This window comes from Trematomus bernacchii, unplaced genomic scaffold (assembly GCF_902827165.1).
Source record: "Trematomus bernacchii unplaced genomic scaffold, fTreBer1.1, whole genome shotgun sequence".
In the NCBI taxonomy this organism is placed as follows: Eukaryota; Metazoa; Chordata; class Actinopteri; order Perciformes; family Nototheniidae; genus Trematomus; species Trematomus bernacchii.
Window position 1 is genome coordinate 7,174,049 of NW_022987616.1, and position 24,795 is coordinate 7,198,843.

General features: G+C 41.6%; 2 protein-coding genes across 2 annotated transcripts in view; one reads left to right on the plus strand and one right to left on the minus strand.

Annotated features, from left to right (window-relative positions):
- The window catches only part of stau2 (staufen double-stranded RNA binding protein 2), a 126,354-nt gene extending 123,457 nt beyond the window's left edge, over positions 1–2,897 (plus strand). The window contains 2 exon segments of the mRNA XM_034132437.1: positions 919–984; positions 2,236–2,897. Of these exon segments, the coding sequence (XP_033988328.1) occupies positions 919–984; positions 2,236–2,271 (102 nt within the window). The 3' untranslated portion in view covers positions 2,272–2,897.
- Positions 2,898–13,334: 10,437 nt separating this feature from the next.
- Positions 13,335–24,655, minus strand: rdh10a (retinol dehydrogenase 10a). Its single transcript, XM_034132461.1, has 6 exons — positions 24,013–24,655; positions 23,204–23,439; positions 17,198–17,296; positions 16,188–16,333; positions 15,267–15,398; positions 13,335–14,620 (listed from the first exon to the last, which is right to left on the minus strand). The coding sequence occupies exons 1-6, from the start codon at positions 24,296–24,298 to the stop codon at positions 14,497–14,499; spliced, it is 1,023 nt and encodes a 340-aa protein (XP_033988352.1). The 5' UTR covers positions 24,299–24,655; the 3' UTR covers positions 13,335–14,496.
- Positions 24,656–24,795: the final 140 nt, after the last annotated feature.

Sequence of the window (24,795 nt, forward strand, 5' to 3'; positions counted from 1 at the left end):
CTGTTATTAGCTATATAATAACATTGCCATCATATTTTGACATCAATTTAACAGGTTTTACTGATAACGTGTATATTATATTACCTTATTAAATGAGGATTTAGAGATAGGTATTTTTAAATGACATGGCTCGTTGGGATTATGAACTAAAAGTGGCACAAATAGTACATTTTAAGCAATTTCCTTGATAGTTTGAGGCTAAAAAGTGTGATTTCTGCACAGAAAGCTTCACTTCTTATCCACAAATCGAGTATAATAGGAATTAAATGTGCATTAGGTAAACAACTAACATTGCTGACCATGTTCATATGGCATTTTTAACATTTTCTTAACTACATTTTGTGCAAATAAGATATTGTTATACTGCTACCAGCTCCCTAATAACAATGACGGCATATTCTGACATACATTTGATATGCAAAGCAGGTTTTGACTATATGATGTCATGTTATATTTTGGTAAATATACATGCAAACATACTCAACGTTGCCTTTAGATGATGGTCTATCAGTCAGTAATTCAGTAATCCTCCTCCACGTGAAGTCAATTTGAAAGAAACTCATTACACCATTAACACTTCCATTTATTTATTTTCACTCATTCAGCGGGCTACCCAGATTATTCTGCGTGTTGTGTTACCTTTATGATTTATGGACCTGCTGATATTTGTTTAGCTGTGATATTCACAGATGTCACTCTCAGACTGAGGGCAGGAAAATGCAAGAGAAACATAAAGTGGAAATGTTAACCCAATAACGAAAGATAAACAGTCCGCGCCGAGGAGCCAAAGACAACACGGGGCGGAGGGAAAGTGTCCTGCTGGCATCAGGTTTCCCAGAGTAAGTGTTATTTGAAAAGCAGCTGAAGGGTGACACTCACTCTCCTCCCTCCACCATCTGTTGTTCCCTCTCTTCTCAGGCGGCTCTAAGTGCCTTGAAACAGCTGTCGGAGCAGGGGTTGGACCCGGTGGACGGAGCCATCAAGGTACGGTAGGAGCACCGTGTCACACACACACACACACACTGAAAAAACCACAACAAATGACATGTTGGATTGAAGCAGCTATATTTAAAACCCTATGCTTGAATCTCAAAGCTGTTCCAATTAGAGTTAGTATTCCTGTACAAAATGTAATCAAACCAATTAAGAAGGATGCTTTTAATTAATCAAATTGTGCTGCTGCTGCTGCCGCAAGGAATAACGGAAAACACTCCATCAGCCAATCACTGAGGACAGATGTGTGCGTGCCAATCTGGCATTTTGCAAATCCTCAGCGCTGCAGGCTGCCCCATCATCACCCACCTACACCCACACACACACACACACACACACACACACACACACACACACACACACACACACACACACACACACACACACACACACACACACACACACACACACACACGTCCAACATTTCCGCTCGACATTTCCCCTCCCAGTAGGCGTTCATATTTACATGCTCTGCTCTCCCCTCGGTGTCAGTTCTTTGCATGATGGCTATCAGAGGGCTTTCTCCATCACACACACACACACACACACACACACACACACACACACACACACACACACACACACACACACACACACACACACTCACATAGGGAAGGAAGGAGGAAAGGCTGCGGTTTCTTTTGGAAACTGAGGAGGAAATCGCTGTCAAACATTTCTGGAGTATTTTCATCGTAGGAGTGTCCTGGGAAAAAACGTGTAGGCAGTATTTCCTTCAGTGTTCTCTTAGGAGAGACAAATGTTATAATAACTTCATTTAAGTCACTATAATATGGCAGCAATTACACTTTAACCTGAGCTGTTAACTTCTCCAGACTGTCTCTTCATTTCACTATGCTGTCAACACCTTTTTAATCATCTTATGGAAATTGTATAAATAGACGTATAATATAGTAAGTAAAAAGGGTAAAAGGGTAAAAAGTAAGTAACATTTATTTATAAAGCGCTTTTCACAGACATAGTCACAAAGTGCTTGACAAAACATTAAAACATCATAGGAATCATAAAAGAATAAATGACCACACAAGCCTTAAGAAGTGCTAAAAACACAATAAGAACATAGGATAGAATAACTCTTTAAATAACTTTTAAAAGAGTCAACAGTATCATCAGCATAACAGAGTGATTATCCACATCATGTGCACTTCTCAGACACATTCTGCTGTCATTTGTTTATTTATTATACTTATTATTGATGTTATTATTGTTGTGTGTGTGTTTCAGAGCAGTGAGGTGTGTGTGCGGGAGGACGGACATTAAACAGACTAACTCAGGCACCACCACTCAGGTCTGCACGGATTCACAGGCTGTCGTCTAGGAGCTGAAACCCCCCCCCCCCCAAAAACCCACCCTCAACACCCCATAACCCACAATCCCCCTCTTCCCCCACGATCGCCACTGTATCCTGCAAAAACCTGTCAACATGCAATAGGGTGGATGTGCACCGAGAAAAGACGACGACTAAAACACATTATTACTGAGTCTATGTGAAGACAACGCTATGTTAACACGTTTATCGATGATTTCTAAATTCAAAAGATGAAACTCATGAGAGAGATGCATGGTACTGTATGAAATCCAAAGGGAGACCCTGCAGAGACCCTTTGGATTACTGTATTATGGTGTGGTTAAACACAAATATGTACGTCATGCCATTGAAACACAGAGGAACATATGAGAGGAGAAACCAACTCGCGTACAGTAGCTTATTTTCCGGGGGTATTATGTTTCCGTTTTTTTTTAATTCTTTTTATTAATCTAACAATGCTTGAGTACTGTATTTAAAATTAACCAATGCCAGTGCTGTGAAAGTTGTAGTTGTTGTCTTCATATATAGTCACCCAGCTTACCTTTGTACGCTGACATTAAGATAAAAAAAAAAAACAGTTCATCTATCTATATGGATGTGTATGACCTGCAAGAGTATCATATCCCCAAAGATAACACATGTGGACAAAAAGGACAAAACTGGTGTTAGCAGTAATCAGTAGAAGTGTTGGACGGCCCTTTGCTTCCTGAAGGGTCTAAATTCCCGTTAACAGCCCCCAAAACCCTGCATATTATCACTGGAGAGGAGGCGAAACACATCCTCCATCCAGTGATTATGTGTCAGAAACCCCCCCCCCCCCCACTGTTTTGTCGATCACATCTACACCCATTGTGTGTGCTGTATTGACCCGCCGAGGCATCAACTGGGTGCTTTTAAAGCCTGCATTAGTCTGGAGTGTGTCTTCTGAGCGGACTGAAGGCCACTCTAAGTCACTTTGTTCACTGACTTTGAGGACGTGTCTTCTTCTTCGCTGTGAGTACAACGTGTAATACGGCTGTCTGTTACTGAAATGCAGTAAAAACACCTCAGTTCATGTGGAAAAAAAAATATGTGTCTGTGTGTCTTCTTACTTTCTCCTCCTGCAGGTGTAGAGCTAATTGAACACATGTTCTGAAACCAAAATAACATTCCATTTTGGGTGCCCACCATCTGTTGAAAACTTGTGATAAAACCGTGATAGACTACATGTACCATGATGCATTGCAATCCAGATACTGGCGCCGAGACAGAAAATGGTGAAGCCAATTGCTCCTTCACAGGTAATGAAATAATAAGATGGATGCACTTGAGTGGAAACCAGCGTGAACAAAACGGTACAAGCTTCATTATTATTTTCCACACCTTTCATAATAAAAGCCCAATTTAAATTCACGAAGAAGCAACTACAAAAAAACGGCTTAGAAAATCTGTTTCTTTGTGTCTGAAGAAACAGGCCATCAGCACCGTTTGCTAAGTGCATAGCTTGAATTAAGTAACATTTAACTAAGTGAAAGTGGTGCCTGCCACCCGACTATCTTTTGAAAACTTGTGATAAACTGTTGGAGCCTACATGTACCAGAATGCATTGCACTCCAGACACTGACAAACAAAGAAATTGCGTAAAATGTAGTTTTTGCATTGAATTACAAATATATTACTGAACTTAAAAACTCTGTAAAATAAAAACTAGACTCAAAATAAAAGCCCAATTTAAATTTGCTCGTCAAGAAGTAACTCAACCAAATTTAGAATATATTTTCTGGTTCTTTCAACCACATCGAAAGGCCTTTAGCACTCAATTTAAGCTTTTAATAAAGTTTGGGACGTTCATTAGGTGATGCATTCAAAGGCTCTGGGAAAAGGGGAACTTGAGTTCAGATCGTTTTGTGAAATGAACCCAATGTTTTCATCCAGAAGCAGTAAAGTTTCTGCACCTGACTCAAACCCTGCAGCACTGAGAGAGTTTTAAGAAACAAACGAGAAATCTCAGACGTAACATTTACTGCACTGTTGAATGTGTGCTACTGCATTCATTAGAACATAATGACTAATAAAAGTTCATAAGAACATTAAAACAAATTGGGAAGGTGTGCTCCAAAAAAGAACATGCACTAAAGATTTTTATAGTGTGTTGTTATTCCAGCTCTCTTTAAAACACGGTTTCATTCCTTGCTTTATCCAACGATGACGTGTGTAGTGTATGAAAACCTGAGCTCTCAGAAAGTATCCCACGTCTTAAAGGATTTACGATATTGTTTCCTCCGCCAAATCCTGTGAAGACTTAGAAACAATATGACATTAATCCCTCTGTCTTTTCTACCGTCTCTGGCTTCCTGCAGAAAACCTCTAAGACATACTGTTAATAAAAGTGATACTGACATTTCTTAGTGTTTTTTAGCAAATGTCATTCGATTCGGAGTAGATCTGACGTTTTGAAACCGTGTATTGATGCATTTGACTATTTAGGTTTAGTAAATAACTACAAACAGTTCCACAGCTTTAAAATGATCGTTTGTACATCAAGTATACGTCGAAGACACAGTGAAAAGTCGAGGTGAAGTGAAGAACACGGGGCAGCAGAACAAACCACATGTTTCCAGTTTTAGGTTCTTCACCGTGAAAGCTTGCAAGAAAGTTGAGGATTTATCCAAGAGCTTAAGGTAACAAGAGGTGAGTAATTGGTATGAAATGGTCTTTTCTTTGGGGGGTGAAGTGTTCCTTAAATATGTTTCAAAAATTCCAGACTTTCCAAGAACAGAGATGTGATGCTGTGTTGTTCACAAGATAGAGCTTTATGGAGTAAATTGTGCATTTCCTTCAGACTATTTTAAACTGTAATTATGAATATTTAAGTTGACTCACTCATACTGAAACAGTTTCACAGCTTAGAGGAATATTTTATCTCCTAAATTGCCTCCTTTTTGGATTCTTCCTCAAACGTGAACATGGCCTGAGTGATTCATATACAAATGGTCCTTGTTGGGATAAAGTAGTCCTTAAATATGCCTCCAGGCAGCCCAAAAACTCTGACTTTCTGCGGACAAAGATGCATTCTGTGCCGTCTTTCACTCGAGTTGAATCACAAATGATTAACTCTTGTAATGTCATGACTTCCTTAAACTTAATCTACACTGAGGAAGAGCTAAGTGTGTTTTCCTCACAGAGACTTAATCTTTAACTTTATGACTCAGCTGATTGTTTGCACCTTTATCTTCCACGTGCTCGTGTTGCATCACCTGTACACACATCCTTTCCTCAAGTAGAAGTACAGATACTCGTGTTTAAAAATACTCTGGTGAAAGTAGAAGTACTGACTAAACTTCTTTACTCAGGTAAAAGTAAAGAGGCTTTGAAATGTACTTCAGTAAAAAGTACCCATAACTAGCAGCTGTTTTAAAGAGTACCTGACCTCCCTTTATATTAATAGAACAATAATGTCATTGTTAGCTAATGAATGTTTCCATGCTGAACAACGGCAACATGACAACGTTTTCATTGGTCCCTCTTCTTTAGAGAAGACCAGGAAATGATGGATACACGGATCGTGTTCAAATCAATAGGCACGCAATGACTCTAAATAATAATGATCACGCCACCAAACACACATTCAAACTAAAGGAACCAGCCTGTTTGGGAAATGTGAGAAGTAGAAAGTACAGGTATTTGTGTTCAACATGTAAGAAGTAGAAAGTACAGGTATTTGGGTTCAACATGTAAGAAGTAGAAAGTACAGGTATTTGGGTTCAACATGTAAGAAGTAGAAAGTACAGGTATTTGTGTTCAAAATGTAAGAAGTAGAAAGTACAGGTATTTGTGTTCAAAATGTAAGAAGTAGAAAGTACAGGTATTTGTGTTCAACATGTGAGAAGTAGAAAGTACAGATATTTGTGTTCAACATGTAAGAAGTAGAAAGTACAGATATTTGTGTTCAACATGTAAGAAGTAGAAAGTACAGGTATTTGTGTTCAACATGTAAGAAGTAGAAAGTAAAAAGTCGTACTTAAGTACAGTAACAAAGTATTTGTACTCCACTACTTCCACCTCTGGTCATTAGTGAGATGAATGAGCGACTAATGGACCTGTGGACAGTGACATCTGTTAGCCATTGAGAAACACCAAGGCTGTTCACACACATTATCTCTGATCCAGGATCTGTGCTGTGTCTTCAGTGTAGATTGCTGAACTTCATTTACTTTAGTTAGTTATTTAATAATGATAATAATAAAGCTTTATTTATATAGCACTTTTCAGACAACACGTGCAGCTTTACAAAATGACTCAAGTTAAAAACAAACAAGAAATTCCCCTCGGATTATTTGTTAAGAACTTTAAAAGTCCATGCAGCAAAATATAACATGTGATCAGGTTAATAGACACAAGGAGGTGAAATGTATGATAATTAAAATTAAACTAAATAATGGTTGTTAATATTTACATTCTGAACCAAGTATTTAAATGATTATTTTGTACATTTTGGGGCAACTCCACAGTGCTCAAGTGTATTTTTTGCAAGCATATCTATATTATATATCTTAAATTGTATATTTCGTATCATTGCTGGTTCAACTCCTTCCAGTTAGAGGTCATAGCTGAAAAAAGTTGGTGTTACGTTCAAAAGCAATTGAGTTTGTTCAGTTTTACCCCAGATGAATGTCTCTGACCTGACGATATGTGAAGTGAACCTTGCTGCCCAAAATAGACCAGAATCAATGGAGCTGTGCAGCTTTTCCCACGCCAGAGTTATTGATTTTTCCGTCTGAATGATGTGCGATCGACCCCCCTGAAGTCCTCTAAAGTACAGCTGTATTAACAGGAGGAGAGAGAGGGAGATGCTGATGGATCTGCTCCATTTAAGCCAAAAAACGAATAGTTTCTGTCTCCAAAGAACAGATACTTTGAAATCTTTACCTCCAGCAAAGACACCCCCGGGAGAAATACAGCTTATAGTTAATTAAAGCCACTTAGAAAAGTAGTTAAAACAACATGAGATACACAATTATGACCGAAGAAATGGCATTTATGTGAGTTTTATCCAAAAAGTGCACACTAGAAAATGTCAATATTAACACATGTTACTTTTGCACCGTTTGACTGATTTAATCACTGGTTTTTACCAAACAATTGACCTGTATATAAGTCAAATTGTACGTTATATTTAGAATATGTTCACGTATTTACCTTGCTGTTAGACAGGTTACTCTTCTTTGGATTCAACAGATTACAGACTCTTTAGATGAGTGAATAAGTTGAGCTCTGTAGTGAGACAAATCAGGAAATGAAATAAGAAACCTGCTGTGTTTTGTTATAGATCTGGTGTCTAAATGAAGACATTTAAATAATGCATTGTCACTTTGGTGGACAGAGAATCAAAGCCTCTAAAAGGCTTATAGAAATATCAGTTTTTGGTATTTGTATGCGTGCATTTAGGTTTGTTTGTATCCGTAACTTCTCCATAGTCAGTCTGTGACCTAAGATTTTCATCGGCATAACTACACTGTAGCTATGTTCGTATGACAAAATAAAGAACCTTGAACCTTGAACAACCTGCAGTTTGAAGCCTGGGAGTAAAACATCCATATCAGCTCATTAATACGCTATTTAGACTATTTTCACGTCTTTATCTTGCTGTCAACCAACCCTTGTTATAAGAGAACTGAAGCCTTGACCTATTCTGTCTTTAAAGCCACAAAACGACATGTATACAAGCCTCAGTCTGTTAGTGTTTTCAGCCCTTTTCCACTTCTTTAGACTCATCAGTGAATAAGTTGAGCTTTAAGATAAGAATCAGGCGATAAAAGAAGAAACCTACTTTTAGGTCTGGTTTCTAAATCAGGTGTGTCAAACTCTATTTCATCGCGGGCCACATCAGCATTATGGTTGCACTCAAAGGGCTGGTTGTAACTTTAAGACTATATACAAATACATATATAAATATTTAATATATATAAAATAATGTATTATATTACATTATTGCTTCTGCATTGGATTATTATCGGATGGGGGTAATAACTTCTTAATTAACTACGTCTGAAAGCAGAAGTCTAGGGCAAATAATTGCAAGTCTCTTCAGTGAGCATGTCACAAAAAGAGATGCATTGTGGGACATGTAGTTTATGGGCAACGTGCTTCTGTAAAGTAGCATGTAACCGTATAATAAACATATTATATTCTTTGCAAGCTCTTGTGGGGCCGCAGAAAATGAAGTTGCGGGCCGGATTTGGCCCCCGGGCCTTGAGTTTGACACCCCTGATCTAAATGAAGACATTTTAATAGCTAATGCATTGTCACTTTGGTGGACAGAAAATCCAGTTTTTGGTATTTGTATGCGTGCATTTGTCTCAGTAACTGTTCCATAGTCAGTGTATAACCTGCAGTTATAGATACAGTTTGAAGCCTGGGAGTAAAACATCCATATCAGCTCATTAATACGCTATATTTAGAATATGTTCACGTCTTTATCTTGCTGTCAGACACTCCTTCTTATAAGGGAACTGAAGCCTTTACATATGCTGTCTTTAAAGCCACGAAACGACATGAATACAAGCCTCAGTCTGTTAGTGTTTTAGTGTTTTCTGCAGTGTCAGAGTCCACTGCAGTGACTCATGCAGACAGTATCAGCTGCTGACTGACTCATAAACACCGTCTGACCCAGATCTGCAGGCTCTGACCTCTCAATGTGTTTACTTTGTGCTTTTAGAGGCAGTGGAGCCGTCTGGACGCCAACAGGAAGATATTCTGACCATGTGACACAACAGTTATGCCTTATGCCGGTCTAAAAACCTTTGTATATTACTTTAAAATCACTACGATTGCACGGTCTTTTAAGGAGCCTGTGAAATGTTTAAATATTGCATTGAGTCTGTTTTTTCTCAAAGCTCAGACCCCACAGTAAAGTCCCCCAAAAAGGTCCCAAGGCTGTGACCTGCAGGCAACGTGAACAAACATTTGAAGCATGTCAGTCCGAAGCATCTCATGACGGGAACAATTAGGACTTCAAATCAGGTCAGCTGCAAGGAGAGGAATGATAGGGATGTTGTTGTTGTTGTTGTTGTTGTTCCCACAGCTCTCAGACAGTAAAAGAAACTGAGTTTAAAACACAAAAGTACCAATGATGCAATGTTTCTATTTGGTTAGATGTTTTTGTTTAATCATTATCAGAGGGCTAAGAGCTTTATGTGGATAGTGGGCATTAAAAAGGAACATTGTGTTCATTTGGAAAGTTGAAAAATCCCTTTGTTTCTTGGCTAATAAATTGTTTATTTATTTAAATTCTGTACAAAATAAACACAAAAAATGACTAGTTTCTTACGAAGGCCATGCTAGAGTGAACCAGGTTACAGCCCATGTTCCCTCTGTAGTTGAATAAGCCCATAATTGATCAATTCAAACCTATTTAAATCACAATATTACCTTTTTATTTTTGTTTGCATGCTTCTGGGACACCAAAGCTATACAAAAATATGTGCCCTATATTCGCTGCAAGGTACGGCACGCTCAATATTTACTTGGTTGTTCTTTGAAGAATGTATTCATGGGAATCACCAGAACAGGATTTTAAATCACACATCAGGAAACAAAGAGCTTAATGTAGATAGAGGTAATACAAATGCTTCATGTTCATTTAAACTAAGTGTGCAGTTCATTTAACTTCATTTTCCAAATGGATTGGTTTAGCCCATATTTCACTATTGACTTTATTAGCCATTAAATCAATAAGAAACGTCTGTGTCTTATACTGTATTTGCTGTTAAGTTAGGCAAGCACAATATTTACATTACTTGGTTAGTCTTTTAAAAAGAAATTTGATAAAGAGAGCTTAATGTGGAGTTTCAAGATAACCTAGTTTATTTTGGACAGTGTGCAGTTTCTTTAACTTCATCTTGAAAATGTATTGGTTTTTCCGACATGTCACTCTAATAAGTGACTTTATTAGCCATTCAGTTAAACACAACTTCTGTGTCTTAAACTGTATTTGCTATAAAGTAAGAAAATCACAACATGTACATTACTTAGTTGTTCTAAGGGTGCAGTTTCTTTTTTACTTAATCTTCAAAATTGATTTATTTTTCCCATATTTGACCCTTTCCAGGAACTTTTCTATAGCAACACCCCCTTAAAAGCACATGCACGTCGTCACTGTGTATCCTCTTTCCTCTTCAGTGATCGTCACTTGTTCTATTGTGTAATTTTTTATTTTCGAATCACATGCTCTACTGTATATTTACTGACAATGCCCTGTTTAGCCAACACCCATATCTAAAGGCTGCCTGAGTCACAATGAGAGGAGGACGCTGATACCGAAACCAGTTTGATTCTGCAGAAGATCCGCTTTCCTGTCAGTCAATCACAGACATACTAAAATATGACTCTTACTACGAGTGACGCAGTGATTTTAAAGGTCACCATTCTGCAAATCCACTTCTTCATGTCTCTTCTACATCCATGTGTCCCCTCGTCTCTTCATGTCTCTTCTACATCAACCATGTTGTCCCCTCTTCTTCAGGCTCTTCTATATCAGAGCATGTGTCCCCCTCTTCTTCATGTCTCTCTACATCACCACGTGTCCCCTCTTCTCATGTCTCTTCTACATCAACATGTGTCCCCTCTTCTTCATGTCTTTCTACATAAACATGTGTCCCCTCTTCTTCATGTCTCTTCTACATCAACATGTGTCCCCTCTTCTTCATGTCTCTCTACATCACTGTGTCCCCTCTTCTTCATGTCTCTTCTACAGTCAACATGTGTCCCCCTTCTTCCATGTCTCTATCTACATCACATGTGTCCCCTCTCTTTCATGTCTTCTCTTCTACATCAACATGTGTCCCCTCTTCTTCATGTCTCTTCTACATCAACATGTGTCCGCCTCTTCTTCATGTCTCTTCTACATCAACATGTGTCCCCTCTTCTTCATGTCTCTTCTACATCAACAGGTGTCCCCTCTTCTTCATGTCTCTTCTACATCAACATGTGTCCCCTCTTCTTCATGTCTTCTTCTACATCAACATGTGTCCCCTCTTCTTCATGTCTCTTCTACATCAAACATGTGTCCCCTCTTCTTCATGGTCTCTTCTACATCAACATGTGTCCCCTCTTCTTCATGTCTCTTCTACATCAACATGTGTCCCCTCTTCTTCATGGTCTCTTTCTACATCAACATGTGTCCCCTCTTCTTCATGTCTCTTCTACATCAACATGTGTCCCTCTTCTTCATGTCTCTTCTACATCAACATGTGTCCCCTCTTCTTCATGTCTCTTTCTACATCAACATGTGTCCCCTCTTCTACATCAACCATTGTCCCCTCTTCATGCTTTCTACATCAACATGTGTCCCCTCTTCTTCATGTCTTTTCTACATCACATGTGTCCCCTTTTCTTCATGTTTTCTACATCAACATGTGTCCCCTCTTCTTCATGTCTCTTCTACATCAACATGTGTCCCCTCTTCCTCATGTCTCTTCTACATCAACATGTGTCCCCTCTTTCATGTTCTTCTACATCAACATGTGTCCCCTCTTCTTCATGTCTCTTCTACATCAACATGTGGTCCCTCTTCTTCATGTCTCTTTCATCAACATGTGTCCCTCTCTTCATGGCTCTTGTACATCAACATGTGTCCCCTCTTCTTCATGTCTCTTCTACATCAACATGTGTCCCCTCTTCTTCATGTCTCTTCTACATCAACATGTGTCCCCTCTTCTTCATGTCTCTTCTACATCAACATGTTTCCCCTCTTCTTCATGTCTCTTCTACATCAACATGTGTCCCCTCTTCTTCATGTCTCTTCTACATCAACATGTGTCCCTCTTCTTATGTCTCTTCTACATCAACATGTGTCCCTCTTCTTCATGGTCTCTTCTACATCAACATGTGTCCCCTCTTCTTCATGTCTCTTCTACAATCAACATGTGTGCCCCTCTTCTTCATGTCTCTTCTTCATCACATGTGTCCCCATCTTCTTCATGTCTCTTCTACATCAACATGTGTCCCCTCTTCTTCATGTCTCTTCTACATCCAACATGTTTCCCCTCTTCTCATGTCTCTTCTACATCAACATGTGTCCCCTCTTCTTCATGTCTCTTCTACATCAAACATGTGTCCCCTCTTCATGTCCTTCTACATCAACATGTGTCCCCTCTTCTTCATGTCTTCTTCTACATCAGCATGTGTCCCCTCTTCTTCATGTCTCTTCTACATCAACATGTGTCCCCTCTTCTTCATGTCTCCTTCTACATCAACGATGTGTCCCCTCTTCTTCATGTCTCTCTACATCAACAGTGTCCCCTCTTCTTCATGTCTCTTCTACATCAACATGTGTCCCCTCTTCTTCATGTCTCTTCTTTCTACGTCAACATGTGTCCCCTCTTCTTCATGTCTCTTCTACATCAACCATGTGTCCCCTCTTCTTCATGTCCTTCTACATCAACATGTGTCCCCTCTTCTTCAGTCTCTTCTACATCAACATGTGTCCCCTCTTCTTCCATGTCTCTTCTACATCAACATGTGTCCCCTCTTCTTCATGTCTCTTCTACATCAACATGTGTCCCCTCTGTGGAAAGAGACTCTGAAAGTTTCAGGAACAAAGATTCTCTCTCTTTTTGTCCGGATCCATTTTTATAAAAACCTGTCTGAAAATGAGCTGATCAGATTTTGGACACTTTATGTCATAACGATGTTTTGTCTTGTGTAACCATTAGCCAATCAGCAACCAAGGTAACCCCCCCCCCCCTTATCACCTGAATCTCCTCCTAGAGCACCATTGAGTTCTTTGTAACCAAATGTCTCTCAGAGGGGCGTGGGGAGGGGCTCCTTAATTTTCATCTGAAGTAACAGACAGAGAATCAGCACTTTGGAAACAGGGCTGAAACAGAGGGGATTATGGGATGCTGCAATGATCTGTTTGGTGTTTCAGCCAATCAGAGACAGGCTCTGTATATATCTGAGACCTGTGATATATTGATGAAAAACAGTCCTTTAAATCAGAGTACAGCATTTCTGTCAAAAACGACACACCATGTAATAATCTAAATCACTTTTATTAATTTAAGTTAGGTAGAGACACTAAACATTGGAACCACATTTTGCTCGGCTATGGAGCGGTCTTCAGAAAAGAAATTACAAAAAAAGAGGCTTATGTCATACTGTCAAAAAAAAGAAAAATGGCAAAAATTAAGAGGTAGAGAATTTAGGCTCATCGCTGCGACGGGGGGACGGGGGGATGAGACCTACTGGAATGTCGTTGAAATTGAAAACTCTCGTCGTCCCAAAAGGTATATAAAATATTCATACATCAAATATGGTGGAGACAGTCACCTCGACAACATTTAGACATTTAACGGGACAGTTAAAGTGTTACTGGGACAGCCTTTTTTTTTTTTTTTTTTAACAAATAATATTGGTAACAGATAAATGTACAATATAAACACCACAGATCTGGAAAATAAAGACACATTTATTTCCTCTCGGTTTCTCCCCCAAACGCAGGAGTGACTGCTAGTTCGACCTCGCGTGTTTTCTCACACACACACACACACACCTGAAACAAAATGGAGATTTCAGCCACAATCTGGCCGTTAAATGTCCCGTCAGGAACGACTTCAACACGTGTGCGACATGTCGGTGATTTAACAACACGGAGTTATGGCGACGTCTTAATCTTTAAACCGTCGTGAAGCTGCAAACCCAATGTCCTGATAGAAATGCTGCGGTTCCCGTCCTACACACAGAGCGCTGGCAGTGTAGAGAACAATCTGAATTACAGTGCATGTCTACAAAAATAAAACAATAGTGAAAAACATGTTTTACTGTCTGTACAGTAACATACTGTATATTTCCACAATGACACTAGATAAGGCTGGTGACTACATTACGTAAATAGTTAATTATAGGATAGCTTTTTCTGTATGATTTCAAAAAACTAGTGACACAGTATATAGATGTTGGTTTCTTTAAACTTACAAAAAAAAAGACGTCAAATAAATCCTTTGTGTCGTACACAGCTTTCTTTGTTCCAGAAGAACGATATGGTAAACCTTTGCATCTGCTCAATGCAAGTGCACCAGTCTAATTCAGTCTCTCCTCCTCCTCCTCTTCCTCCTTTCCCCATCTTCATCCTCAGTGGTTGCTTCCTCATGCTTGCAGGTTTATGTGCCTCTGCTCGTGTGACAAACAGCGCCTCCTTAGATCCCGTTCTTCGCCTCGTTGTTGTTCATCGCCTCCTTCCTCTGAGCCAGGAACGGGTACATGCACTTGTCGGCGCCCAAAAACCGGTACATGCAGACGATGGCCTCGAAGGGGAGGATGCTGCAGAGAAAGGTCAGAGGTCAGATTAGTGACTGTATGGCAGACAGTGTATAGTTAGGACTCGTTTTACACATCCTCATGGACCCTTCATTTGATTGAATTATAATAACTGTATTTGTGTCATTGTGCTTTGTACCCATTCGGTGGTATTTTCACATGTATCTTACTATATTCTCAGATAGGTGTTGTTGATATTGGGCTATATAAATACATTTTAATTGAATTGTATGGTGCACATAAGGGGGGGTTCTGAAAGTGATTGGTGCTCCAACACTATGGAAATATCTCCCTATAGTCTCTGTAGAAGTTTTTCAACAAACAACTGAAGACCTATCTTTTTACATTGGCTTTTGTTTCTACTTGAGATGTGTTCCTACGTGGTCTGTGTTTTTATGTTAACCTTCATTTCTGCCTTCTTGTATTCTGTGGTCTTCATTTGAACTCTGTGAACTTTCTGTGAAAGGTGCTATACTAAATAAACGTATTCTTTTTTTAATTACAATTCTTTACTTAGAAGACAGTTGAGAACGTTTCACCAGTCACAGGGAGAAGTAAACCTTTGCAATAAGAGAACAGTATACATGGAAACCTTCTCACTTCTCATTGTCTCAAATGTTCATGAACTTTATACAATACCGAAGCTCACCTTTTCATGAAGTTGACCATATAGAGGATGCGAGGCGTGCAGATCATGGGCTGGTCGGTGAGGATGGCCCTCATCGACTGTTTCACACAGAACTCTGGCTTCAGGGGGGGGAGGAAAGGCTCAATCTCCTTCCTGTGGGCAGAAGATCTGTCATTTACAGGCTCAAAAAGTCACGCAACTCAACATGTAGTGTGTCTGTTTTTCTGGTGTCTTGTCCTTAGAATTGTGTTTGTAACTCGGGACGTTTTCGGCTTGATTTATTGTCTGTCTGTTTGCAGGATTACGGAAAAACGACTTGCAGGATTGTCATGAAACTAAGAGAGAGTGTGTAGCACAGGCCAAAGAATAACATAATGCATTTTGAGGCAGATCTGGATTATGGAAGCAGATGCACTTATCAAGTTTTAACATCTTTAACATAGCGAGATATTGCCTTAGCGAATGTTTTCACTTTCTTTGTGCACTTTCTTATTGTGAAGCTGAGACAAAGACTTTAATTTTTGTAGGAAAGAAAGTTAGATTTGATTGAAATGATTCAGAAACTGGAGTGCAAAGGGCTTTGGCTTTAATTTGTTATCCTTAAATGATACTGGTTATAAAGCCTGTGCAATGTTGAGGCACAGTGAAGCCACCTGCTGACTGTGACCATTAAACAAAGTGGGGACTATTACAGCAGAAAGAGGGGGGGGGGGGGGGGGGGGGGGTACTAAGCACCTGTTAGTAAAGTATCTCCTGGGAATGTCTTTGTTTAAGCAGACTTGTACAAGTGACTCTTTAAAAAGAATCTCTGCTGCTTTGAACTTTAAAGCAGGTGTTTGCGAGGAGGCGACTTTACGTGGTGACGCTTAGAGAAAGTGAAGCCAGATGCAGAGAGCTTCTAAACAAACAGCGTTAAAGTGAGACGTGTGTGAGGAGGCTGACCTTATCCGGCAGCCTTTGAACATTCCCGTGTCCACCAGGTAAGGACAAACCAGAGTCATGTTGATGCCCTCCTTCTCTGAGGCTTTTATCTCATGGCTGAGCGACTCGTGGAACCCGATGGCACCGAACTTACTGGCGCAGTAATCCTGAGGGAGGAGAGAGAGAACAGGTTAGGCCAGGCAGAACATTATCAGACATGCCCCGGGCCTTTCTGTGCTGTTAATGATACAGCGGGCTACAGTTTCATTAGCATTCTTCCCCCGCTGCATCAGGAGACTGCTGGAAGGGTTTTGATGTGGTCCGCCAGGCGTGGACATAATCTTTTTTCTAAGGCAAACACAGATGCATGTCGATAAACACGGGGAGGATAACGATTTTGGACTGTGCCCACATGACACACGAGGCTTTAGTTCCCTGAAATGAATGTCTGAAAACACAGCCGAGGCATTTCCAGGAAGTATAATAGCTGTCCCTAAGTCCCTTTGAAGGCAGACTTAATCATTATGGAGGAATGGTTCGTAGAAGGAAAGCAAAACGCACAGCTATGAAAACAAACGCGGTCCCTGCAGGCCGTCTGAAAATGACACTGAAGTCTCCAAATAAAAACCACAATTGACTGCGTTCATGGAGATAAATGACTCCACTTAATATTTTAATATGCATTACAATAACAAGCAGGAGGGGGGACACTATAGGAATGGAAACACTATCCTCCGGGCGCTGCTGTGAGCTGAATACTGAGCGTTGTTCACAAAGCCGTGATGAAGATGTCTCGCTGCCTCGGGAGCTGTCAGAGCCCAATAGGGGCCCCACACCCCCCCCACTGCTGCAGATTGAAATCTATAAGAGGCTCCCCAATGCTCATCTGTGTCCCTTAATTTAACGGGTGGGGGGACAACTTAGAGAAAGGGGGCCTGACCTCGCTCTGCAGAAAAAGCTCTGGTTTTTGGATGGTGGGAACGCCGGGATGTGTGTGTGTGTGTGTGTGTGTTGTTGTGTATGATACTAACCTCCACTCCAGCTGTGCTGAATAAACCCAGGGAGCTGGCAACCGTCACAATGTGGCCGTGATTCAGCTCCAGCATCTTGGGGAGGAACGCCTTGGTGGTCTGAGGGAGACAGAAGGGAGAGGAAGGTTAGTTTGTCTGTGCCAAAGCCCTTTGATCCCCTCTTATTCCCCCTCTTCTCCATGGTGATGCACAGAGACGCGTCTGAATGAGAATTCATAACATGCACACAAAAAAAATATAATCCGACAGAGCAGCAGGGTCGTAAAAGTTTCATCACAATATGATTTTATAGTCGGGTTTTTTTGGACAATGTTAGAATACTTGCTGATATCTCTGACTCTGTTGAAATTCAGGCAATCAACGTAACTCAGTTAGGTTTGTATCAACACAACTACAATTTGATTTGACAAGTGGAATAACAAATCTGTATTGAGGAGGTACATTTGGATTGAATTGAGGAAACTGAGAATTACAAATTAAAGGCACATCTTAAAACTGTTATGCATCAGCATTTTACATTTGCGTCATTTTATTGGATCCTTGTGTTAGATTGATAGATCCTCGTAAATGTTATGTACACTCTTACTCAGACAATTCTCTGAGTTGTTTTTCATGTAAACTTTCCCTTATTTTGCCTATTGTTCTTACACCCCGCAAATGTTAACCAAAGTCAAACGAATGCGTTTATCCGCCCGGATAAGCTCCCAAATCAACCAGGTTCTAACTTAGCCAAAGCTGCACTCTTCCACAAAGTTTAAAGAATATCAAGCCTACATTTTTTCTGTAATCCTGCAGACAAACTGAACCGAAACACAACCTGTTGGCGGATGTAAGAAGTTGAAAGCTTTTGTCCTTTGTGCTAGGTGTGAATTGGATGTTGAAGGAAGTGTGAGGGTTTTCCTTTCTGCAGGTATCCACTGAACAAACGCGCGTGTGTGTGTGTGTGTGTGTGTGTGTGTGTGTGTGTGTGTGTGTGTGTGTGTGTGTGTGTGTGTGTGTGTGTGTGTGTGTGTGTGTGTGTGTGTGTGTGTGTCTGTGTGTGCGCGCGCTCGCTGCTGTACAATCTGTTCTTTTCCCACACAGATCTGGTGAGCCCGGCTCTAAAGACTTGGTGACAACGCCGATCACAGGCCTCCGTTCACTCAACAACAATAAAAACCCAGCCTCTGGTCTCTCAGCACAATCAGCAGCGGACCAATCGGCAGCCAGATGAGCGCTGAGAGATGAAAGCGTTTCATCCACGTGAGAGACTTATCGCTTGATTGACTTACAGATCCATTCCTCATTCTGCCCGTCTGCTGACTTTGGACTCAGCATGAGCCAATCAGCAGGTGTGACATGTGACGGCAACGACAGGAACTGACCAATCACTCTCCCCGCGGGAGGTCCACAAACAAACAGCAGGCCTTTTGTTGCTCGCACTGCAACATCTATTCAGGTCAGACGTGTGCTGCCGTAGTGATGAACAATGCATGAAGCCTGCAACACCCTTTCTAATGTCAATGAGGACACCTTTTAATCACAAAGACAGGAGATGTGAAACATGGGATGCTAAAAAAACGGCTTTTTCTGCATGAAAATGTGGCCTTAATGTCATCAACTGAACCATTACAGCTCTAAATAATACCAATATGTAAACGTCTACAGATTGTGAGTTTTTACACACATCACTTTGGGTTCTGGAAAATGTAGGTGAACATTTGTTATTACCTTTGACAGTTTTATTCCTGGTTTCCAATAATTGTGTGGTCGTATAACAGTTTCATTGGTTGTACAGTGAGCAGGCCCGGCCAGAGAAATGATTCAGTAAACATTTGGAGCATGGTACCAGGTAGTACAGCCATGAAACCACTGGCAGGGAGGAACAGCCTCATTAAAACGGCAACCAGAGATTAACTGCATCGGACCGACTGACTCCTTTCCTCTCTGCATCTGAATTGAACCGGAGTACGTCAGATCTACGCAGAGAAACGGAGCACGGTGACTTCACCGCTTTTCTACTGCAAGCTACAGTATAACTAATCTGACTCGGCTCCAAACATCTGTACTTTTTCAGGAAATACATTTTGTAAAACGTACTTCAAGTCATCAAATGCTGAGAGGCCCAAAGAGAGGAGAACCTGGGGCAGACGCTGAGGAAGGTTCTCTGGATGTTGCGTGCAAACGAAGCATTAACTTCAGCTATGCCCGTGTATTTATATATATATATGACTGCAGCCAAAGTTTCCCACTCCCACAGAAACTCAGAGAGCGGGGGAATGACTCGATCTGGCACAGCGCTGCACGGCCAGAGCCAACAGTCAAGATACAACTGGACTATTCTGCTGATTTGGGGCTAAAAATAACTGGGAGTGATGGAGGGAAGGATGATGGTGAAACGCTCCCACCCTCCTCTGATGTCCCGCTTCTCATGGCAGCTCTGGCATGTGGGTATGACCCCCGCTGACCTCTCAGACACAAAATGTGTGAAGGCAACCAGGCGCTCGTGTCTTACATCAGAGCGGCCGTAATTGGGTCTCAACGCTCCCTTGTTCCGCTAAATTACCCGCTGACACAGCCGGGCCTCCTTTGCCCTATGTGTGGGTGCTTCTGCCCGCTGCACCCCCTAATTGGTGCGTGCCCCCAGGAGCATTTAAGCCACACAAAGCTTCTTGCAGCTGGGGTGTCAGGCTGCATTAGTGCGAGCGCCTGACCAACAGGAATATGAACAAAATATTGGCCTTTTCGTAGCACCAGATGGCCATTTAATTGGGCTGACTTCTCCCCGGACGAGAGGGAGAAAACGCCTGAGCTCGTCTGATCCGAAAAACACATCGAGGAATTTGAGTGGGTTGCGTTTACAGGTCAGCAGGGAGGATGGATGCAGAGTGGTCCTGTTGTGGTGGCCATGCTGGTCATTAGCCTCGAATACAGCGGAATAAACCTCAGACCCCTGATGGTGAAACAACTGGAGTCCAATTTAGCTGAGAGCAACTACAGCTGAGGAAGTGTCAATGCTTTGTATGCACCCAAAAACTCAAGTAATGTGACAACTGGTTCACACTGAGCTTCTGTACATTTGGGTCCAACTAACTATTGTTTTCCAGCATCAATCAATCAACTGGTCTATAACACTTCTGAAAATAGTGAGAAATGTTCACCCTAGATGCTCAAAGTCCAAGCTATGTCTTTAAAAGTCTCTATTTTGTCCCCAAACTCAAATATTTTCACTTTAATATGATAGAAAACTAATCTAAACTTTAAAGGCTACGGTCAGAATTTTCTGAAGGTCTTTCTCTGATTTTAACGCACACACGTTTAAGATATGTTCTTCAATAGCTCCGAGGATATAAAAGCCACGTGTGAATGTACTAATAGAAGTTCAGAATGATTAAACCAATTAAAATCTTGCTCCGAAATGCCAACTTTTCTAAAGATATCCACGTCTAAGCGATGGAATAACTGACTGCTCTTTACCCCGTCCCTGAGATGTGAACAGGTACAGGAGAAACCCAACATGTCCCCGCTGTATCAAGGGCTACAGGTGCGCCAATCTAAGGGAGGAGGAGGGGGGGGGGGGCATATAAAACCAGTGAAGTAGGACCCTTCTGCCTGGCTGCCTCCTTTCTCCGGCTCCAGCAGGAATGCGGCCTGCAGAACTTGGCTCCTGTCGCCTGGCATCTTGTCAAACTGATCCGCAGACAAGAAAGCAATTGTCAGATAAAGTGGGTCAGCAGCAGCTTACCATTACCCTCTCGCCTCTCTGTGGATGGGAAGCCACTGCCTTCCTTCCTCTTTTCTTTTCCTCTGCTCTTTTCCCGCCATGTCACTGTGGAGCGCTCGCTGCTCTCATGTAACCCAGAGAGAGGATGCTGCTGCTCATTGTGACCAAAAACCACCTGTTGGGTAACCAGCTCAAGATGCACGGGATGATTCCCTTTCATGTCATTCCCCTAAATACACACACACACACACACGCGCTCTAATCCTCAAACACAAACTGTGGTGACACTCACTGAGGCACATTCCCCGTCCTAGAAAAAAAACAACGCCAGCTGGACTAATCAAAGCATCATCAAACTAATTAAATGTTATGACCCCGTCTCATTAAAAGCTAAGAGAAGAGAGGGGCTGAATCATAGATGTTTGTCCTTGTGTGTGTGTCTGTGTGTGTGTGTGTATACATGCATGTGTGTGTAGAGCTGGCATGCAGCTGCACCCTGCCTCCAAAAATCAGGTTGGGAGGAGTCAGAGAAGAAGTGTGGGGTCTGCGCACACACACACACACACACACACACACCTCCATCTATGCCTTTACTACACTATCCACCAAATGTAAACTTTCACAAAATCTTGTTTCTTGAGAAACTGGGTGGGAAAGTTTAATAATTGGCTCTGAGGAAAGCGGAGAAGTTTTGGGGGTTGACATCGCCGCTCTGATGTCTCGTTGAATAAGAAAAGACCTCTTCAATGACGCTGCAGCATGAAAAGATAACCGAGAAGAAGACAAAGGAAGTAGAAAGACTCTTTGAATTCATCTCAACCTTTGTCTTCTTTTATCATATCCCTTCATTGTCAGCGTGCACCTAAATAAACACTTCAAACTTTGTATGACTTGGCTCTAAACTGAGGGTATTAGTTGAGTCATAAACCTCAATTAAGCCCTTTTAAAAGCCTCTTGTTGAGGAGCTAAATCAAAAGGTTTGTGTAACGTGCCACCTGAATGCACTGAGTAACTGTACTGTGTTTGTGTAAGGGAGGAAAGTGGACAGGTCCCTGTTAGTCTAAGCTCTATTCATCCAGCTTGTGTCTTTAATGAACCACATCCTCTATTCTGCCTGTCGCCATTCATTAAGTCCTCCTTTCATCTGCCACCCCCCCCCCAACTCCCGACCCCTTAAAGAAACCACGCTCTAGTCTCCACAGAATATGGGAGAACACAAACACAGACCCCCATTAAAAAATTCAAAATCTGCCACTGGACCCTGACTGCCAGTCGTGGCTGTGAAAGAACGTGGAGATAGTGGAGAGGCGCATGAAAGGCTGCATGGAGGAAATACACAACCTGCCTGACTGACAACACTAAGAGTTTCACATCTTAGACGATCATCATCTGCTTCAGGAGACACGTAGCTCATATCGTAAACAAATACAAAGATGGACAGTACAGACCCACATTTCCAATTTGTGCCCAATCACAATAAGTGTCCGACAGAGGTGGCTGCAGCAGAGTAAAGCAATCAACGATGTGAGGCGCTTAAATGCTAAGCAATCAATTCCCATCAGTAGGGATTCTCAATGGAGTCCATGGAGCTGAGATTCTTCCCACACCCTTTAAAAACACATACAAACTCAGATAGCACTAACACTGCAGCACATGCTTATCTAAAGTGCAACACATTCACTCCATCAAGTCCACGTAGCCTCTCAGATAAGTATTCACACTGAATAAGAGCCAGGGAGCAGAACCTGATACACAACAAATCACTGCCAACAAAATGTGGCTGACACAAATCCATCCCCACGCACACAACCTCCATCACGCAGGTTGGATCTGTGCACATCTCCGCGGGCTGACATACCTCGGGGATCTGTGTCTGCACCATGCCAGACTTTAAAAAAAGACACACTCATGACTTTCCTCTGACAGAATTAAAGCATATTCAAAGCAAGGGAACGCTTCACTGTCTTAATACGGTCTGTAACACCTTAGAGTCTTCAGTTTTATGAATGGAAACATTAGTGTGGCATTTCATTTGATGATGCACCAGGGACAGTTTCATCCCACAGGCCATAAGACTGTTACACGCCTACACATTCATCTGTTTGCAACTCATATCAATATTCCAATTACTTGTATACAGACTATTCTGCACTATTTCTACTATATTCTATTTTATTTCATTGTGTTGCACTGTTGGAGGAGCCTGTGACCTAAGATTTTCATTGTGATAACTACACTGTAGCTATGTCCAAATGACAATAAAAGCCTTGAATCTTGAAAAGAAAATGCTTGATCTTGCTCACCCAGAAGTGTGCGTGGCAGTTGACCACCATGGTGCGCTCGATCAGTTCATCAGGGCACTCCAGGAGGTGGTGTCCGGAGACCACGCCGGCGTTGTTGATCAGTATGTCCACGTTTCCCACGTCTCGACGCACCTTGTCAGCTGTGGCGTACACATGCTCACGCTTCCCCACGTCACACACATAGGTGTAGACCTGCGGCTGGAAAGGGGGGACCTCCTCGACCCCTCCAACAGGTCCTGAAGGGGAAAAGAGGGGGAGAAAGTGGATTAAAGTGTGTTCAACAGGCTGCTTCTAACTGATTTTGTGACTTATTTTAGGGACATTACATGGGTTTAAGATTAGGAAGTATTGGTGATTTCTGAGTGCATACATGATTTAATTTTAGAGGGATTAGGAAGTCACTTTTCAGCAATTTTTGGCAACATAAAAGGTCATCTTAACAGTTTTTTTTAGCCTTAACAATCTGACAGTGTGCAACATTTCAGTGTGTTCAGTGTACAGAAATACTACAACTACTATCCTTGAAATATGTTTTCCACACTGCATAAGCCAAAAAGAATTTGACCTAGTTTCACTGAACATGTTTGAGTTTTAGAAAGATTAAGATGTAACTTTTCAGGAATTTTGAGCAATAAAAAAAAGGTGATTTTAACAGTGTTTAAGACTTGTGGTATATCTGTAGACTGAACACACTGAAATATTGCACACACCGTCATATGTTTACACAACTACTATGATTTTCCACACTGCAAACACAATTCGACCTCTCTGAACATGCTTTAAAAACTGTTGACGTCCTAATTTCTTACCGTCTTTGGTGATGGGAGTGTCCAGCTCGTGGTAAATCTGCCTCACCATCTCGGCTGTTTCCTCATTGCTCTGGCTGTTAATGTCCCAAAGCACCAGGATGGCTCTTCTCCGGGCAAACTCTTTGGCGAAGAGCCGTCCGAGGCCACTTCCAGCCCCGGTGATTACGCACACCTGTCCGGCCACACTCTTCTCCTTTGGTCGCACCACCCATTTACAGCCGGCTGTTACAAAAGACCAGAGCACCTTGAGAATCACCACGAAGAACTCCGCGATAAGGATCATCATCTTGGGTCGGAAGCAGTCAATTAAGCGGCGGGAAATGAAGGGTCCTTCTTCTTTTAAACCTGAGTGCAGCAGATGCCGGTTTGAAAACTTGCAGCACAGGTAGAAAGTGTGGAGTGAGAGAGAGTTGAGATGCAGTCCAGTTGCATTGACTTTTGAGCCTCGATCCTCCCACTTCCTCTGCTGCTCCTCATCTCATCCTCACCCGCATCTCCCCTGCTATTTATCCAGTCCTCCCATCACCGAGCACCCAATAGGAGGCAGACTCAGAGTCACAATGAAGCTCCATACATTACACTGAGAGGTGATGTAACCCAGCAGATTTTACTTAACACTCATCTGATGCGAGCCCCCCCCCCTCAATGTAATATCCCAGAGGAAGATTAGAGAGTAAACCACTGCTGCTTTTATAATTATCTTTTGACTTTTATTATGAAACAAAGTCATTTAGCCTATATTAAATACATAAAAATGCTCAAATATGGCTTTAGACGACAATT

What these genes read in the sequence shown, in the direction of transcription:
- rdh10a (XM_034132461.1), bottom strand. Translation starts at nt 24,298, where the DNA reads ATGATGATCCTTATCGCGGAGTTCTTCGTGGTGATTCTCAAGGTGCTC. An exon ending in TCAGCACAGCTGGAGTGGAG is followed by an intron (nt 16,334 to 17,197) that starts GTTAGTATCATA and finishes CTCCTCCCTCAG; the next exon opens with GATTACTGCGCCAGTAAGTT. An exon ending in TTCAAAGGCTGCCGGATAAG is followed by an intron (nt 15,399 to 16,187) that starts GTCAGCCTCCTC and finishes TTCTGCCCACAG; the next exon opens with GAAGGAGATTGAGCCTTTCC.